Source organism: Vulpes lagopus, chromosome 3, assembly GCF_018345385.1.
Source record: "Vulpes lagopus strain Blue_001 chromosome 3, ASM1834538v1, whole genome shotgun sequence".
Taxonomy (NCBI): Eukaryota; Metazoa; Chordata; class Mammalia; order Carnivora; family Canidae; genus Vulpes; species Vulpes lagopus.
In genome coordinates, this window is record NC_054826.1 from 85,332,314 (window position 1) to 85,353,124 (window position 20,811).

At 42.9% G+C, this 20,811-nt stretch overlaps 1 protein-coding gene across 1 annotated transcript in view; it reads left to right on the plus strand.

Moving 5' to 3' along the window:
- Positions 1–3,935: 3,935 nt before the first annotated feature.
- Positions 3,936–20,811, plus strand: part of ACTN2 (actinin alpha 2) — a 66,423-nt gene continuing 49,547 nt past the window's right edge. Inside the window, exon 1 of the mRNA XM_041749068.1 lies at positions 3,936–4,235. Coding sequence (XP_041605002.1) covers positions 4,110–4,235 — 126 coding nt within the window. The 5' untranslated portion in view covers positions 3,936–4,109. The remainder of the gene's footprint in view (positions 4,236–20,811) is intronic.

Sequence of the window (20,811 nt, forward strand, 5' to 3'; positions counted from 1 at the left end):
GCTGGGGATTTACCCCAAAGATACAGATGCAGTGAAACGCTGGGACACCCACACCCCGATGTTTCTAGCAGCAATGTCCACAATAGCCAAACTGTGGAAGGACCCTCGGTGTCCATGGAAAGATGAATGGATAAAGAAGATGTGGTCTATGTATACAATGGAATATTACTCAGCCATTAGAAACGACAAATACCCACCATTTGCTTCGATGTGGATGGAACTGGAGGGTATTATGCTGAGTGAAGTAAGTCAATCGGAGAAGGACAAACATTATATGGTCTCATTCGTTTGGGGAATATAAAAAATAGTGGAAGGGAATAAAGGGGAAAGGAGAAAAAATGAGTGGGAAATATCAGAAAGGGAGACAGAACATGAGAGATTCCTAACTCTGGAAAATAAACACAGGGTGGTGGAAAGGGAGATGGGCAGGGGGTGGGGGTGACTGGATGACGGTCACTGAGTGGGGCACTTGATGGGATGACCACTGGGTGTTATGCTATATGTTGGCAAATTGAACTCCAATTTTAAAAAATGTAAATTAATTAATTAATTAATTAGATAGATTATCAAAAAAGAAAAGAAAAAGATATAAGGCTGCTTAAAGTTTTCCCACATGCCACTGATTCTGTGCTTATTTTTAAAAACTCTTTTCCTCTCTGAGTTTCATATTGGATTATTTATATTGCTATGTTTTCAAGTTCATTCATCTTATCTTGTAATTAATGTTTACCCCATAATTAAACATGTTCAGCATATTTTTATTTTTTAATTTTTTCCATTTGGTGTTTTTTAAACTTAGATATTGTAATTTTCATCTCCATTCAATTTAGGTGTTTTTTTTTTTTTAAATCTTCCATATCTCTACTGAACATGTTAAAATTTTCTTCTAGCTTCTTGAACATATAAATATATGGAATTCAGAGATAATTACTGGTAAAGCTCTTTTCCACTCTGTCATTTTTTACTGTTCTCATTAGGGATCTTTCCTGATTCTTTGCACATCTGCTAATATTTGATAGGTGCCAGAAATTGCAAATTTTACTTTGGTTTAAAGGTTGAATGTTTTTGTATTCCTATAGACATTTTAAAAAAAGATTTATTTATTTTTTTGAGAGAGAGAGAAAGACAGAGGGAGGCAGGAGAGGTAGAGGAGAGGAAGAGAGAGAATCCCGAGTAGATACCTGGCTGAGCATGAATCCAGATGTGGGGCTTGACCTCATCACCCAGAGATCATGACATGAGCCAAAATGAAGAGTTGGACACTTAACTGACTGAACCACCCAGGCACCACTCCTATAGACCTTTTAAAAAAGATTTTATTTATTTATTTATGAGAGATACAGAGAGAGGCAGAGACATAGGCAGAAGGAGAACTAGGCTCCCTGTGTGGAGCCCAATGTGAGACTCGATCCCAGGACCACGGGATTACTACTTGAGCCAAAGGTAGATGCTCGACTACTGAGCCTCCCAGGTGCCCCTCCTATAGACAGACATTTTTGAGCTTTGTTCTGGGACATAGTTCAGTGACTTGGAAACAATTTGATCCTTTTGGGTCTTTTTTTTTTTTTTTTTTTTGAGCTTTTTCAGGCAGGTCCAGTAAATGATATAATTGATATAATTTAGTTTGGGGTAATAGCCCCCTGCTCTGAATACCCCATCTGGTGCTCTGTGAATTATGAAGTTTTTCACTCTGGCTAATGGAAACAGGAATTATTCCAGGCCCTTTAGGAGTTCCAAGGACTATTCCTTCTAGTTCTTTTGGGTGCTTCCTGTCCTCAGATATTTTTCTCCCATGCACTCACTGATCAGACTAAAGGGGCAGTCTCCGAAAATCTCCAGCATTTTCTGTCTTTGCAGTTCTCTCCTCTTCTGTAATTTGCCTTGCAAATTCTAGCTGCCTTGGTTTCTCTGAACTACGAGTTTTGGGAGACCACTGAGCTATCCCCAGGTCTGCCTTTATTGATTGCATCTTAGAAACTTTCTCCATGCAATAAAGGGGGCAATCATAGTGCTCATATTTCTTTCTTTCCATCATCATCCTTCTTTGATTGATAACCAATGTCTTGAAAATTTTTATTTCATATATATTTGTTTGGCAGATTTGGGGTATTTCAGGAAGGAAGGTAAATCTAGTTCCTTTTATTCCACCTCATCGGCAACCTGAAGTCCCTATGGTTTATTTTCAAGACTAAGATTAACCGTTTTTATAATTGTTGATACAATTTCTAATGGTTAAAATCTCATGATAAACTTTTTTTTCTTTAAAGATTTTATTTATTTATTCATGAGAGACAGAGAGAGAGAGAGGCAGAGACATAGGTGGAGGGAGAAACAGGCTCCCTGCAGGGGGGCCTGATGTGGGACTTGATCCCAGGACCCCAGAATCACAGCCTGAGCTAAAGGCACTCAACCACTGAGCAACCCAGGTGCCCCAGTGATAAATTTTTTCGAAGAGTGTGATTTTAATACAAAATATAAACTTAAAATTTTAAATTAAATCCAGGCAAATTAGCTCAATCACTGTTTCCAAGAATGCTTATTTTTTCGACAGATGTTTGAGCACCTACTATGTAGTAGACATTCTTCTAGTTGCTGGGAATTATAGCTACGAACAAGACAGAATTCCTGCTCTCATGGAGTTCGTGTTTTAGTGAGTATGTTTTTCAACATGTTAATTCAACGTATATGCTAATTTGTCAGTCTTTTTTCAAAAAGCTCAAAACAATAAAACTAAGTGATGTACACATTCTAGGGAACAATGATAAATCCAGGTATAGTTTCAGCCTGAAACATGTTAACAAATTGAAAGCTCTTGAACCACAAATAGTTGTGTAGCACCTGTGGGCAACTTTCATTCAATTTGGACTTAAATTTCAGAAGGCAGGTGCCTTGCCTCTAGATCCTTAGTGCCTCAGAAAGTCTGGATTACAGTGGGTACTTAATAAATATGTGATGAAAAAATTTCAACCTACTTGTCCCAAAGGACCTCGACTTCCGGGCATAATTGACAGGGAATAGCTAACCAGAACCAAAGGGATGAAAATGCTTCTGTGCAATGTATCACGGTGAGATGGAAGTGTAACCTGAAGCTGGCTGCTTGTCCTCCATTGTCAGTTCTTTTAAATTTATGACTGGCAGGTGAGAGCTGACACTTCCCGCGTTTGGTTTGCTTCCTGACATTTTATTTTATTTTAAAGATCTTATTTATTTATTTATTCATGAGAGAGAGAGAGAGAGGGGCAGAGACACAGGCAGAGGGAGAAGCAGGCTCCAAGCAGGGAGCCCCACGTGGGACTCCATCCAGGGACCCCAGGATCACACCCTGGGCCGAAGGCAGGCGCTCAACTGCTGAGCCACCAGGGGTCCCCGCTTCCTGACATTTTAAAACGGTTGATCCGAGTCTCTTGCCTTGATTTCCCCAGGTGAGGGAGGGGAGAAGGGATCCTGTAACTTTTAAACTTGACTTTTCAGGGGTGTAGGTGCATGATATTTATGGAAATATGTGGAAACCGTGAAGATGCAAATGGTATATGGGAATGGTAATGGATATGGATGCGCTGGAGGTGGTCAGGGATCCAGGCCCAGGGCGTCCTCTCCCCTGGCCGGGTACACCCATCGCCCCCGCCTCCCCAGTTACCGGACAGAGGCGCCCTCGGGCCAATCCCACCGCGAGCCGGGAGGGTAAGTGGGAGGCGTGGGCTGGTGCCAGCGGGCTCAGCTCGCCACCCAGGAGGTCTGCTGCGGCGGCACGAGCGGGGACCCCCGCGCCCCGCGCCCCGGCACGGCCCGCCGGCTTGCACGCCCGCCCGCCCGCCCGCCCGCCCGCGGGAGCCCCGAGCGGCGGGGGCGGGGGCGGGGCGGGGCGGGGCGGGGCGGGCCGGGCGGCCCACGTGACGGGCGGCGCGGGTATTAAGCGGCGCGGCGGGCGGCCGCCGGAGCTGGTGCTTCGCCCGCGACCCAGCGTCTAGGCCGCCTCGAGAGCAGCCGCGCGAAGGTCACCCCGCGCCCCGCCGAGCCCCGCGCGCCCCGCCGGCCCGTCCGCCCGTCCGTCCGCCCGTCCGTCCGTCCGAGCCCCGCGCGCCCCGCCGCGACCCCGGCTCCCGAGCGCCATGAACCAGATAGAGCCCGGCGTGCAGTACAACTACGTGTACGACGATGACGAGTACATGATCCAGGAGGAGGAGTGGGACCGCGACCTGCTGCTCGACCCCGCCTGGGAGAAGCAACAGCGGAAGGTCAGGCCGGCGCGGCGCCCCGTCCGCGGGCTCGGCCCGCGTGTGTGTGTGTCCGCGGCCCGCGGGGGCGCTGTCCCGCGTGCGCCTTCGCCCCGGGCGCCCCCTCGCGCGGAGGCACGTCCGGGCCTCCTGTGCGCGCGCGTGTCGCCGGCCTGAGAGCCGTGGCGCCCTGCGGGTGCCTGCGCCTCAGCCGGCCCTGGGCAGGCCTGGGCGAGCCTCGGCCTCGGCTCCTGACCCCTCGAGGCCGTGACCTTGGCGCGGGAGTCCCGTGGCTCGCACGACTGCGCTCGCTTGCCCCGTCCTGCCTCCTCCGGTGGAAGATGCCCAGTGAACAGCGGTGTCGTTGGAATTTCCTCAGGATGGCCCAGAGGCATCTCAAGCCAGTGCTTGGATGTTTCGGGCCCCTAAGGGAGGGTGCTGTGGGAACGTCCGACACCCACCCGTGAAGGAGTAATTGTCTCACTCTCTATTTATGGCTCGTTGAGGTGAGCACACAGGGACCAGGGGCCAGCCAACTCCGAAAGCGCCCTGCGCTTCTTGGTTGGCCTCTCTGGGAGCCCAGTGGAATATTCCACCATCTCAAGGTTTCCTCTTGAGCCCCTTGGCTGGAACAAGTAGGGATGCTCACCAGGAGGCTAAATCCCACCTCCTGTCTGACTGGGCGCGGAGCCGGGCAGAGCCGGGCAGAGCCGGGCCTGCCAACACACACAACTTTATGACAGTGTCATGACAAAAGCAAAGTGCCTTACACCCCCCCCCCCATTTTTAGGGGGTGCACAGTAGATTTTCCATCTAAGGACCTGCTCTTAAGTGAATGACCTGTTGACCATATGTGTGCATGGAGAGCGCTCTGTGTAGCTGCCACTGTGAGCGAGTGTGGGCTGTATTCCATGGCGAATTAGTGCATGACGGTGGGGAACTCACACATCCCATACTTTTGTCCCAATGAACAGTATTAGCTGGAAGGATCTCTCCCTATTTGGATAATTATCAAATAACTGAGCATTATTTTTATATCAAGGTCTCTCTTTGGTAAAATACCATTTACTATTACTGTCTAATTTGGTGACATTTTGCTCTCCACCTTAGTTTCCTAAAATTTCCACCTTCCCCACCTTGGAAACAAGAGAATGGAAGTGATAAATAGGAATTGAGTCTATAAAGGAAAATAAAATTTCAAACCTTCTACAGTTTTTTTAAATGACATTGTAAGGAAAACACATGGCCTGAGAATTATTAATATGTCATCTGGACTAGCTGACGCATTATCAGCAAGAAGTTAAAAAGTAACTTTAATTTTTAGCATGAGTATTTCTCTTTAAAAGATTTTCCCACAGTTTTGATTAATACATTTTTCATGTTTGTTGTTAAACTCCTAAATCTTTGTTTTAAAGGTTACCTCCTTTTTCTTACGAGAAACAATAAAAAAGCCAAGAAATTGGATGGGTAATCTGTCCATCATTTTTAGGAGTATAAGTCTGATCACAGTGGTTTCTTTTAGGGTTTTTTTTTTTTTTTTTTTTTGGTTTTGTTTTGTTTGTTTTACAGTATAATAGGATAGAGCTAATGTCAATTTCCAAAAGCCACATTGATCTATATCTCCCGTCATATTTTATTTTTTATTGTATTAACAATATTTTTGGATAGAATGATATTGTAGGTATTGTAAAGTTTTAGGTTGGGGATTCCTGTGTGAATATATTGTTCTAATTGTACAGCACTTGACATATATTATTGAAAAAACGGATATACTTTCCAATCTCCATTCAAAAGAATACTACAGAGTTTAAAGTGAGAATTCATTTTTTTCCCCTTAAGATAGATTGAGTGTTGTAGTTGCTGGGGGTGGTGGGGAGGGAACCCACTGCCCTTGGACACAAATCTGAACAGAGCTACAAGGTACTCTACTTCTGCTTTTGATATAGAACCTACTCAGGTGAATAAAATAATATTGAACGGTGAGCTCAGTGTAGCTAGAGCAGTGGTCTCTATTTATGTCCTATGAGACAAACTGTTGGAACAGGACAAGGCTAAAATACCATTGTTTCTATTGTGGGCTACCTTCTCCACACTCCATTTCAGTGATATGCTGGGTATGAGATCTGTCAACAGATGCTGGTAACACATGATGACGTCTGTAGCATTATAATGGATGCAGTGCCTAATTATATCCACAGTTCAGAGAGTCTCCTGGGTCCTGGTAATCCTTACTCTCGGGTGTGGAATTCCTTGCTACAGAAGGACTTAGAGAAAGTATAGTGCTTTTCTTTTGATGATGATGATTTTTTTTTTTTAATTTTGGTAAAATAGGTAGAACATGAAATTTACCGTCTTAACCATTTTTAAGTGTGCAGTTCATTAGGGTTAAGTACATTCACACTGCTGCATTATGCAACCAATCTCCTGAACTCTTTTCATTTTGTAAAACTAAACTCTGTATTCCCATTAAATGGTAACTTTACATTCTCTCCTCTCCCGAGCCTCTGGCAACCACCATGCTACTTTCTAGAAAGTTTCCATGAATTTGACTCCTCTAGGGCCTCATATAAGTGGAATCCTACAGTATTTGTCCTTTTATGTCTGGCTCATTTCACTTGACATAATGTTTTCAAAGTCCATTCACGTTATAGCATGGGTCAGAATTTCCTTCTGTTCTAAGGCTGAATGATATTCCGCTGGATGTATATACCACATTTTGTTTATCTGTTTATCCACAGATGGACACGTGGGCTGCTTTTTGTCTATTGTGAATAACATTGGTGTAAATATCTTTTCATGACCCTGCTTTTCAGGTTGATTTGTTTTGTGTTGTTTTGTTTTCTTTACACTCAGAAATGAAATTTCTGGATCATGTGATAATTCCATTTTCAATTTTTTAAGGAAGCTCAGTGCTCTTTTCCAAAAGGAGGCAATTCAGAAGACACTGAATTTAGCCTCAGTATGTACAGGCATTTCCAAGTGCTGCCTTTCTCTTTCAGGGGTTTTTAGTAGCCAGGGGTGGGGCATTGATATTCATGTAAATTAGGCTGTCTTCAGTGGACTTTTGAAACTTCTAGAGCTTTGGTATTTAGAAGCAAGCTCCCCTTGGAACTGAGGAACACGTTCAAACTTCAGTTCAACTGTGAATCCTAATCAGGAGGTGACTTGTCAGAACAGCAATGTTGAATATGTGTGCTATCTCTAAGCACGGGTTGCTGTCTGTCCTTCACGGCTCTGGGAGACTAGCACAGGCCTTTTAAGGAAATGACTCTGTGTTTTGAGACCTAAAGGTTCCTTACACCCTTAATTTGCATATGGCTACATGATCGATCAACTTTAAAAAATTTTTTTAACCAGTTGTTGGGAGAATAAGAGAGTGGTTCTTTTATTCCACATTCAGAGTTCTTACTGGTTTTAATCATTCCTAGAGAAAATCAGACTCTTCTGCATATTAGTAATTTAGATGAACCGATTAGCCGTTCACCTCAGAATACCTTCTGTTCGTCCTGGCATCCAGGCTAAAATGTCGCTGTGTCGGATCAGGCAGCATGGTAGGACACATGTGGAAGCAGCTGCCCACAGAGTCAAGATTAAATAGAGAGCCCTGGGGCCTGAGAACTGCCCTCCCCCCCCCCCCACAATGTTCTGTGGAGAGCAGCTGCTAATGAAGGGGTGGCAGGTGAAGGCTTCACCCCTGCACGATGAAATCTGCCTTTGCATGAATTTTTCCGCAGGAGAAAAGGCACGATGTGTTTCAACAAGGTGAATGGTTACCAAAAAGCATGTGAACTTTCTCAGATTCATGAAACCCGGATGAATCTCCGTGCTCCCTTTGTACTCTCTGACCATAATCAAGTCACTAAACCTTCAAGTTCCCATTTATCTAGAAAATAAAGATAAATGATCCCTTTCTTACCTCACTGCGTTTTTCAGGATCAAATGGTTAAACTAGCGCATGTTGAAGGGGTTCCATACACTGCAGATGTTCAGATGCTATTATCCTTATGCAGCAAATATTTTTATTAACTGGTGTAACAGTCAGTAGAGAGCTATGCTGGGACTGCTGAGGGATGATGACGCACAGACTTGTTCCTTAGTGACTTTGCTATGGTGTTTTGTGTGTGTGGTAAAATATATATAACCTAAAATTTACCTTTTTAACCATTGTTAGGTGTACAGTTCAGTGACATTAATATATTCATAATATCATGCAACCCTAACCACCACCCTTCTGAACTTTCCCATTGCCCCAAACTGAAACTCTGTGTCCATTAAACACTAACTTTCTATCATTTGATGTACTTTTAAAGAGAAGGTTTATACACTTGCACACTTAGTGCCAGGTGCTAGTTGTGTAAAGAACAAAAGTTACAGGAGGTCAAATCAGGAAAGCCATCATGAGTGAGAACAGTGAGGAAGTAGCTTTGTAGGCTAGTAGGACTTGGGCCAGACCTTAGTTTGAGTAGTAACTAAACATTAGCCTAGTGGAGAGAAGAAATGAAAATCGTATTCCTGGCTGGAAAAACAGAGTGAAGAGCTGTTGTGCTATTTTTTGGGGGTGGGGGTGGGGGGAGGGATGATGATAAGTGTGATGTCATCATAGTAAGTGTTTGCGTCACCCTTTAGCACTATGAAAGCAAATCCTCCTTATTTCCCAGGTCCCCCTCACTACCCTCTGACAAAAGACTGAGGGGACAAGCTCAGAGAGTGAGAGTCTAAAAGGAGAAAGTAGCCAAGGTGGCCAGGCTAGGATGCCTGGGTCCATATTCTTGGATGTATCTGCTGCTTGTGATGTGCTTGAGGGAGTGTGAAGAGGAGACAGGCTTGGCTGAAGCTCACATTGCAGACTGGAATTCATAGAGAAGACAGAGCAGGCCAGTGTATAGTGAACCCAGGACTCGGGGTGAGGGTGGAGCCCTGCAGGTGTTGGAGCTCCAGAGTACTGTGCTTAAAGAAGCAGACTATTAGCAGAATGAGACCGGGAGATGCAGGCAGAAGCCTGAGATAGGACCCACTGGGTAGAGTGTGAGGATTAGAGCCAGGGACCGGTGGGAGCAATGGTGAGGAAGGCATCAATTTGAGAGTGGTCAGGAGGGATTATGCAAGTATTAAATGGCCCCGTGCGATTCCACGGCAGGCTGCTGTATAAATCCAGTTAAGCAGACATGATCCCACCCTGAGAGCTCCTGGGCTAGATACTCAAGACGGTTATATTGACAAGAAACAAGCAAACTGATGAGCAGAGTCTGTTTACCTCCCAGGAGATAGAAAGCTGCCTGTTCACAGGATATGTCATCCAGTGCAGGGCGGAGGGGAGGGTGGTAGTCCCTGTGGCCGGCGCTTGAAGGGAGGGCTGATGTTCCAAGGGGGCTCTGATGTCTAGAGAAGCATGTTGGTGGGTTGGCGTGGAAAGGCAGCATCTGTTATGAGCCCTAAGAAACCTCTGTCCCCGGACGGACTGTGGTTCTAAAGAAGCACTTGGCTTGCTGTGGATGATCACAGATGCACACGCTAAAGGCGGAAAAGTCACTCCTTGTCGCCGGACCCTCCCCAGGGCCCTGGGATCTGTCCTGGCGTGTGCCCTGCCCCTTCAGCCAAGTTCATCACCAAAGAAACTTGAACCCCAAAGGAAGCTTTTCCGAGAGTGTGGGAGGACGAATATAATTCTTAGCTGGGAAACTTAATGAGCGCGGCTTCAGAAGGCTGTCAGAAGGCTCTGCAGTCAGTTGCTGCAGCTGGGAGACACCTACAGAAAAGGCGCAGGACTGGAGTGGGTGGGGGAGCCGCCGTGATGAGCAGAGGAGTTGGTACGGAATACGTTGGAGGACAGTCAGAATTGTACCACTGTTTCCCTGGGAACGGTACTAATTCTTCCAGAAAGAACAGAAAGCGGAGATCAGGGGAACGCTTGCTAACTGCTGTGCTAGACCAATTCCGAAGGCAGGAAAATCTTGAGTGCAAGATTGGTTTTTCTAAAGGAGCCTGAGGAACCTTTTTTATACAAACCCCTATCTGAGCACCTGCAGGCTTGCCAGTGTGCCCACCTTCCCCCCCGCCTCCCACCCCCCCGCAAACGATTTTCCATGTCAGAAACCAGAAGATGTTCTGACCTGCTACCCTGCTGAAGAGCAAGATCTAAATGGTCACTCATTCTTTCAGTTGTTTGACTTTTATTACCATCCTGCCAGGGGCTAGGGATAGGGAATTGAGTTGACCCCCTAAGGAGCTTATAGCCTGGTTTAGGAGACAGAAAGTTCAGTGCAAAGTGCAGAGGAGGGACACCCAATTCAGCTAGGCCGGCAAAGGAAAGGCAGAGTATTTCCAGAATGCTCCTCTTGTGTGGTTTTGCTGTCTTTGTCAATGGAAACATCTTCCTCCCTGGCACCCAGGTGGGATGCTGGGAGTTATCCTTGGTGCCTCCCTCTTTCCCAACTCTGGTGGAGCCCACCTGCTAAAGTCCTTTGGACCCTGCCCCTTCCTCCCATTAAGTACTTTCACGTCTTCAGAGTTTCTGTCTTTCCTGCCTGGATTAGGGTTGGGAGCCTCCTGCTTTGTCACCTTTCCACAGCTCATGCTTCTCTAAAGGCTCTTCTCCATGATGCTGGCAGGAGTGATCTTTATGGAACCACAAGCCTGGTCATGGTATTTCCTGCTTAAAGTCCCTCTGTGGTTCTTCATTGTCTTCAGGAGAGAGTTCAATCCTCTTACAGTGGTCTGTGAGGCCAGGTCTGAGCTAGACTCTACTATTCCATCCCCTACCACACACACACAGGTTCAGGGTCCAACCTCACAGAGTGGCCCTCACCGTGTTTGAGTCACTCTTTTGCCTTATACCCAGCCCCTGCTTCCTTGGCCCATTCTGGGATTCTTCCTCAATCAGGCCCCGCCTCCAGGAGGCCAGCCTTCTAGAACATGGGTCATCTGGTGCTGTCATGGTCTCCTCCTTGAGGTCTATGAGCAGATGCTCTTCCCAGGTTCCCCAGGGCCACCACTGAGTCTGCTCAGACTCAGTACTCATTTGTAGAATGAGAAAATTGAGTCCTATTTCTGAAAAGCATTTAGTACGATTAAAAACTTTAAATGTAATAATCAAACTTTTTTTTTATAATCTTTTAAATTCCTAGAGCTATATATGTATCACCTCTAATTCATGCTTCTTATGTAGTGGTTTTAAAAAAGATTTTCTTAAAGCATTTTTCTCAGATCCTCAAAATGAATGCAGTTATCTGACTTAATTCGTATTCTAAGATTAAACCTTCAAAGACAAGCTGTTAATTTAAAAAAAAAAATGGAATTTACAGATTTTTGTAATTAAAAAGTCATACATTCAGATTTATTTAAATTGAATGTGTCACTGTATTAATGAACAATTCCTGGTCACCTAAATTTGATTTGAAATATCCTTTTTTTCTCCATATTGAAAATATTTACCCACTTAATAAAGAAAATTACATTTAGATTCAGATAAGTATAAATTTAAACGTGTGGGTTTTATGTACAAACTATCGTAAAGCAAAAAGATTTTTTTTTTTTGAAAACATGCTGTGCTTCACAGTAGCAGAATTACAAAATAAAGAATAGACATGGGTGATTCGGAAGAGTGTGTGTGTTCCTGAAAAGGAATCAGTCTGAGTGCCAAGTCCAAGACTAAGTAGTTATCATGACTTTGCATTGTCTTGCTTTGTTTCTTTATTTTTGTTATCAAATAAAGGTGTTAGTTATAAGCCTTAGGAATCATTATACGTTGAAAGTAGATCCTTAGTAGTAGCTATGACAACCTTTTCATTAAAAGGCATGCAATCTTGGAAAACACTCTCCTTTTTTAGTGATTGTGGGGGCCAAATGGTCAAGTAGGTAAATATGAGGTTGTTTGGGGGAAATTAGAACTGTATTTAATATGAAACTGTGATCGAGTCTTATATAGACAATTATAATTGAAATTGGCCAATCAAGTAATCCTACCTATTAGAGTCATAGTCTTTAAGTTATTTCAGGATAGTCAAATAAGATGTGAAAATAATAGTTATTTTGAAGTTAGGTAATGTCATTGATTTTTTTTTAATGTCATTGATTTTTATTAAGAGTTTTGAGGAATTTTATATTAGGTTGAACCATTTGAAAGCATTTTGACTTCCAAAAATTGCAGTTACTTACTTTCAACTCAATAAAACTATATAACCACTAGGTTCCAATGTATTTGAGATCCATGACCAATACCATACAACAGCCAAACCATAAAACTGAACTCTAATCATTTCTAGCCTTATCTCTAATGCCTTTGGTGTTCATTTAGAAAAGTAAGGGAATTGTTGGATTTTGTAATAGTTAAAAATGTGAGGTTTGGATTGAGAGCTTGACATCCAACAGAAATATCAAGGAGAAAGATCAAGCTTGGAGGTTCAGGCATAGAAGCTATTTGCTCGCAGGTGATGGTTGAAACTGTGAGGAGGGGAATGTGGAAAGAGGTCTGAGAGGACTTCCACAGGAAGCAGTGACATTACCTGCACGTGGATGTGCATACATCAGACAGCTTGGAACCACTTGAACTGTGGAGATGTCTTTAATTTTCTTCCTGGAGAAATCTCACCTTGGTATTCCATTGGAGCTTTGCCAGTCTGAATCTGGCATATGAATTGGTTTAGCTGCTGGAAGAGAAACCCAGGGATTTGGCACCGTGGGATGGGATATCTTTTAGCCAATGAGATAAGGTGTGCTTTCAAAGGAAATAAAAAACTACGAGAAATTATTTGTGGTGGTGTGCTCAGGTCTAGAGCATAAAACCCTTCTGCAGTATTTCAGTATGATAGGCTTTCTTAAGGGAGACTGTACTGAAAATTTGTAAGGATTACTGAAAACAGTAGAATGTGTTTCATCTTATGCTAAATGTAAATTTTTAAAAAAATTTTATTTATTTATTCATGAGAGACACAGGGAGAGGCAGAGACACAGGCAGAGGGAGAAGCAGGCTCTACACAGGGAGCCCGATGTGGCACTCAGCCCTGGGAGTCCGGGATCACGCCCTGAGCTGAAGGCAGATGCTCAACCGCTGAGCCACGCATGTGCCTCCTAAATGTAGAATTTAACCCCAAGATAGGTTTCATTTTTTCTCTTTTATCGTTTATATGATTAAGGGAATGAAATGAATTATTGCCCTTGAACTCAATAAAACTATATTACCACTAGGTTCCAATGTATTTGAGATCCATGACCAATACCATACAACAGCCAAACCATAAAACTGAATTCTAGCCAAACCATAAAACTGAAATCTTAAAACTGAAAACATCCTTCAGATGTTTTGTTTTAAGGTTTTTAGAAAATATTATTGAGGGACACCTGGGTGGCTCAGCGGTTGAGCATTTACCTTTGACTCAGGGTATGATCCCGGCATCCTGGGATTGAGTCCCATGTCAGGCTCCCTGCATGGAGCCTGCTTCTCCCTCTGCCTGTATCTCTGCCCACCCTCCTTTCTCTCATGAATAAATTTAAAAATCTTTAAAAAAATATTACTGGTATTTTGGGTGTTGGAGAGGATCTGTCATGAAAATGATAGAAGACACATACAGAGTTATAATCAGTTTAGAGATTACCCACAGGGGATAATATTTTTCTATTTTGAGACAAACACATTTTTGAGGGGAGGCAGGGGTGAGAGTTAGATTGAACTGGGATGTGGGCAGAGAGACATTAGAGAAATGCAAACTATGCATTTTACATTTTGCAAAATGTATAATTTCTATTGTTGGAATTTTATGAAATAGGAGGTGGCTGATTATTTTATTGCATACTTCGATCTCTTTTGTTAAATTTTGAAACAGATGCTTAACATTTTTTTTCAGTATAACACTAGAACAAAAAGAATTTCAACAATATAAAAGTGATATTTTAATATATGAATTTTTGGTATTGGATTAAGGAAAGGAGGAAGAAGGGGTTTGGCATATTAATCTTAGCATCGCAGACTATTCACTGTAAAGGGGCAGAGCAGCTGTTTATTGAGAATTACCAGGCACTGTTTTAACCATAGATACTATATCACTCAAACTTCACAACAATCTTGAGGGCAGAGTATTATTATTCTCCTTTTTTAGTGAGGGAAGTTAAGTAACTTGTCCAAGGTTTGTTGAGGGTGAGGAAGTATAGCTGGAACCCACGCACACAGAAATCTAAATTACAACAGCATGACCCTGTCTCTCAATGGGAACTTTATAAAATGTGGAGATACTAAAGATGTTATTGCATCCTCTGGTCTGTAAGTGGCAAAGCTGAATTTTGGAGCTGGGCTGCTTTACTCTGAAGGCTGTGCTGTTAACTACTAAACATTTTCTGGGTTTTGTTGTTATTGTTGTTGCTTTCTACTCATACTTAGGATTTACACCTCAGAGCAGAAGTGTGGGATTCGGTATTTCTAATTTCTCGCTTATCCCTAACCACCGCCTCTGTGGAAGAGTATGGGTCTGTGAATTTTTTATTCCTAAATGGGAACAATTGGGGGCATCTGATGAAATGAGAGAACTAAATGTTGAGGCATGGGGAATACTGTCATGCACAGGTTTTTCTCTAGGACAGATCATAGCGGTTGGTGTGTTCAGCAGAAATGCCAAAAGAGGAGAAGAGAGACCACAGGAAAAGCTAACTAAACCTCTAAATGGAGTTTAGTAGGACATGCCATTAGGGGCATACCTTTGGAATTAACTGCTGTTCTGGCTGACTCAGTTCCAAAAGAAGCCACAGTTCAAGATGCCTAAGTACTTGAGTCAACTCCCTGTTGGAACCAGCAGATGGGACTCCAAGAGGCAAGAGCACAGATCAGTTATTGTCCTGCAGGCGTGATGTCTTAGTGGACAAGAATGCTCGCTGAGATCTGGGCTCCACAGAGATTCAGCCTACACACTGTGAACTGGCAGTACCAAGGGCTCCTTTTACCTTATATTAAAAAAAAAAAAATTCCACTTTGCTTTTCTGTAACTTCCTATAACAGAAAGTTTTAAACATACACCAAAGCAGAGAAAATACAGATTAGAGTGAATCCTTTTGAATGCAGCTGGCCATGGAAAGTCCAAGTTTCATGCATAGGGGGTGTTCCATACTTCTCCCCACACCCCAGCTTTGTGGAGGTATAATTGACAAAAAATTGTATATATTTCAAGTGTTTGGATATGTGCATACATGGTGAAATGGCTACCAGGGATGTCCACGTCTAAGAAGAAAAAGTTTTTATGTTCAAGTGTTTTATTCCCTAAACAAAATTTTGAAAGAAATCAGCATGAAGCAGAACTTCAAAGGAGGCCAATTGTCACCATCCCTTCTTGGAGTTCCTCTCTTTTCACCCCAAACCCTACGCTTCCTGCTACCCCTCTGGGCCTCCTCCATCCTCTGCTGTGCTTGTGCACCTCCCGTCATCCACCAATTCTCCTAATGATTTCTCAGACTCTTACTATTATATTCCCAAAACCTGCCTTTCTAGAGATCACCCTTATTTTAAAGATGATCTTTCTAAGACAATAACCTTGTTGTCTCCTTCCAGGAAGGACCCTCAAGGTAGATTTCAGGCAGTCTACGAGAAGAGGATGGAATTGTGCAAAGCACTTTGGGCAGAAGCAAAAGCCGTTTAACACCCTATGATTGCAAATGGTTCACTGCTATGTTAGTGCCCATGTGTAAAGTCAGTATTGATAGGGTACATGCCATGGGTAAGGAGCAGCTCTCTCCTGCTGCAGACTGATCTGATAAAGTGACCCTATAACTTCTTTCAGGGTTATTGGTCTAGTTCTCTCTCAGTTCCTCTGATCATTGCTTTCACTGCTTTGGACGGTGAGCTTGGGTTTGAGACAGGAGTTGGGAAAAATGTCTGAGAATGCTGAACTTGATACATTTTCATTTCCTCTACCACCCCCAGAGTACAGCCAGAGGAAGGAGAGAGCAGACATTTAAAGGGTTCTTGGGGATCCCTGGGTGGCACAGCGGTTTGGCGCCTGCCTTTGGCCCAGGGCGTGGTCCTGGAGACCCAGGATCGAATCCCACGTCAGGCTCCCGGTGCATGGAGCCTGCTTCTCCCTCTGCCTGTGTCTCTGCCTCTCTCTCTCTCTCTCTGTGACTATCATAAATAAATAGAAATTAAAAAAAAATAATAAAGGGTTCTTGGGGAAAAGTTATTTTTAGAGGTGGTCTTGCCAAGACTACTTCCGGCGATTTTATTTAGACACAGATCAGGCCCTTGCCAGCTTACATGTGTGCATTTCTAGGGTAGCCCTGGAAGTGATGGGGGGCCCTTACACATGCTGTAGATCCAGGCCACCTCATTCCTGGCAAAAATTCATTTAATCTATTTTCTATCCCCTCCTCCACCGCCAAGCTTTATCGAGATATAATTAACATACAACATTTTGTAAATTTACGGTGTATAATGTGTTGTTCATTTCTCAGGACCTCTATTCTTTTTTTTTTTTTTTAGATTTTATTTATTTACTTATTTAAAAGATTTTATTTTTATTTATTCATGAGAGACAGAGAGAGAGAGGCAGAGACATAGGCAGAGAGAGAGGCAGACTCCATACAGGGAGCCTGATATAGGACTCGATCCCGGGACTCCAGGATCATGCCCTGGGCCAAAGGCAGACGCTCTACCGCTGAGCCACCCAGGGATCCCTAAGATTTTATTTATTTGTTCATGAGAGACAGAGAGAGAGGCAGAGACACAGGCAGAGGGAGAAGCAGGCTCCCCGCTGAGCAGGGAGCCTGATGCAGGACTTGACCTCAGGACCCTGGGGTCACAACCTGAGTGAAGGCAGGCGCTTCACTGACTGAGCTGCCCAGGCACCCAGAAGTAGTCCAGTTTAGACACCAACTCTATAGTCACTCTGTTCTGAGGACCTACACGTGGCAACCTCAGATAATGTTAAAATAATGTTGAGACCCAAATAATTTATATATAGGATAGTGATGCCTTTTCTCAAAGTACTTGCCTATTTCTGAACTTTAAAAAATGCAGATATTGGTGAAGTGAGATTTCTTATACTTTGTGACAGATTTAAATACCAGAGTCTAGTAATTTCTGAATCTTTTAATTCATGAATCCTTTAGAAGACCAAGTCTTGCAGAGAGCTGTGGGAGTAAGCCATGTGTGTGGAGGGATGCAGGGCCATGGATCCTGCTGGTGGGCCAAGTTCCCCTCTGAAATACATGCTGCTTTTGGTATTTGATATGCAAGCTATATGTTTTTATTAATACTGTATAGACTCACACTTTAGTTTGATATTAATATGTGCACATCTGAAAAACTAAGAGTTAACATTATTTAAATAGGTGGACCAGTCACCAAAGTCAAATCTCTGGCTTTGTTCTTTAGGCAGTTTAGGTTTTTTCTTTAAAAAAAAAAAAAAAAAAACGAACAAGTGTGTGTGTGTGTGTGTGTGTGTGTGTGTGTATGTATGTATATATATATATATACATATATATATATATATACACTTAGTATATATACACTAAATATTTATATATGTTCAGACCCTTGAAAATCTGGGAGTGAAGTGGTGATAACTATATTTACCATGTGATAAATTCATGTTTACTGTAAAGGTTGCCCCTGTTTTTATACTTGGATGCAAGATGGGGCTGTCTCTGTTGGAGTCCTTTAAGGACTTGGTAAGGAAGCAGGAAAAATCCTGTCAGAAATACCTGGTGTGTGACAGTAGGTTCTATTGCTGTAACTGGTATCTGGGTAACTGGATATTACAGACTCCAAATGACTTCTATTCTGTGGTCCTAGAACTTGGACAGTGTGTACTTTCTCCATTAGGGTTTTGAAATGTGATGTCTAAATAAGGATTTTATTATATTTATTTTTTATTTTTTTTAAAGATTTTATTTATTTATTTAAGAGAGAGGGAGAGAGAATACGAGAAGGAGAGAGAGGGAGAAGCAGACTCCCTTCTGAGCCAGGAACCCAATGTGGGGTTTGATCCCAGGACCTTGGGACCATGACCTGAGCTGAAGGAAGATGCTTTACTGACTGAGCCACCCAGGTGCCCCCAAACTGTGGATTTTATTTTATTTATTTATTTTTAAAGATTTTATTTATTTATTCATGAGAGGCAGAGACATAGGCAGAGGGAGAAGCAGGCTCCATGCAGGGAGCCCAACGCAGGACTCAATCCCGGGTCTCCAGGATCATGCCTTGAGCTAAAGACAGATGCTCAACTGCTCAGCCCCCAGGCATCCCCAAACTGGGGATTTTAGTGTGAAACTTTAAAAAGTCCTGAAGCAGCACTTCATTGATTAACTTCAGAAATCTAGATTTGCTTGATTATATCCAATTTGAGTTTTTGTTTTTCAGGGAGAAATATGGAGGATTAATGATATAAAACTAGCCAGCATAATTATAGATAGCCACGAAGACCAAAGAATCTAGGCTAACAATTTGTATATACTTCCCCGAATTACTTTTTAAAGATACATATTTGCATAAGTCCTACACATTCCCTACTGAAAAATATGGATAAGAAATTTTTAAAAGTCACAATCTAGAGAAAACTGGTGTTAACATTTGGCCATATTGTCTACCAGAACACTTTATGCTATAGTATGTAAGAATATGTTTATGAATTTTACACTATAATATGTAATTATCTGAAATGTCTCAGGGAATGAAGACTTTGTTACATAGCTTTGTGTACACTCTCCACTCAGCATGAGCCCTAGGGAAGAACTTTTAGAAGGAAGAAATCCAAGCGTGGTTCTGTCCAGTGTGGAGTGAGCAGGAACTTCGGGAATAACCAGCTTTTACCCCTTCTGTTAACCAGAGATTTTCCCATATGGAGAGGGAACCTGTAGCATACCTGATGGAGGCTGTTCCTGACTTAGAACTGTGCTCTCTGGTCTAGAATACCAATGCAGGAATGTGGTGTATACAGAGAACTGTGTCATTCTAAATGAACGCTTTAATCCCTCTGCGTAGGCAGCCATTTATTTGGGTCCCTGAAAATAGTAACAGTATGGTTAACTTGAATTAAGGGATATTTATTTTGCTGTCTACGTCCTACAAGCTGTTTCCCTAGTTGCTGGGATGGGCCAAGGAGGGAAACATCCCTTTGCTTTTCTAAAGGGTAGCTTGAATTCATCCTCAAGAAGAGAATAATGAAAGTATAATAAATGTTGCTGTTGCCTAAAACCAAGCAACAGTTAGGTCTGCCCTGTCACAGAGCCACATCTTGCACATAATTATCCTCCAAGAGAACAAGTTATTTTGGGAAGCATAGCTCAGGATCAATCATATGTAAGGCTGTTTGTTGGGAGCCTTAAATGCTTGCTTACCAGAAAGTCCTCAGAAGAATTCTCCATGTAGCTTGTGCCAGCTTGGGGGAGGCAGGTGTGACCCCACCTGGCCAGTGGCTAAGTCAGGCTCATGGCCTAGGGATTGCTCTAAGCTTGGATGACTGAGCACTGAGAGCTTTCGTGTGGTTCTTTGAGCTTGCCACTTTTTTTTTTTTTTTTTTAACTTTTAGAGCAAAAATGACTGAGACTTTGACTCTGAAGATACTTGATTTGGTTAGTTTAACATATGCTTCCAGCCCTAAAATAGTTGGGGAATAATCTACAATTTTCTAACCTGCTCTTTTTTTCCACTTAACAGTTAAAATGGGGAGTTTCATCAAGATCATTTGCTAACCGTTGTTTAGAAGAGAGAATGCTAGAGCTTGTTTTAATAAAAGGTTTTCAAAATAAGCTTTATAATTTTTATATAAGAATGTTGTTTTAAGAATGTTTTAAAAATATTTTATTTATTTATTCATGAGAGACACACAAAGGCAGAGACACAGGCAGAGGCACAGGCAGAGGGAGAAGCAGGCTCCCTGTGGTGAGCCCGATGTGGGACTCGATCCCAGGACCTCAGGTCATGACCTGAGCCAAAGGCAGACACTCAACCACTGAGCCACCCAGGTGCCCCTTTAAGAAATTTTTTAAAAAAGATTTATCTATTTATTTGAGAGAGAGAGAACAAGTGTGGGGAGAGTCAGAGGGAGAGAATCTTTAGGCAGACTCCCTACTGAGCATGAGCCTCACTTGGGGCTTGATCCCACAACCCATGAGATCATGACCTGAGCTGGCACCAAGAATCAGATGTCCAACAGAGTGAGCCACCTAGGCACCCATTTCAAGAATTTTAAAACAGTCCTTGGAATGAAAGTAGAGGTAGCTCAGTGCAATGAATACTGGGAATCATCGGATCAGAGAAGTGGTTGAGGTCCTTGCTGTGTTGCCTCACATGCCTTGCCGATAATAGAGATGAAGACATGAGTAATCGCAGCTGAGAAATAAGATTTAGGAGCGTGAGTAATAAGAGAACTCCTGTAAGTGGTGATAAAATGTTTGTGGGAATTTTTCTTGAGCAGGGAGGAAATTAACAGATGGAAATACTTTAGCTTCTAGATAAATGTAAGATCTTTATGGAACAGGAAAAGTGCTAAATAATTCAGCCCAAACCCAGTATTCTTTCTGGTGATTTGGATAAGAGGGAACACAGGGACACATATCAGACTTTAAATGGAGGCTTTGACATAGAAAAGGCATCCAGTAAGCCGAGACTTAAGACAGTTGT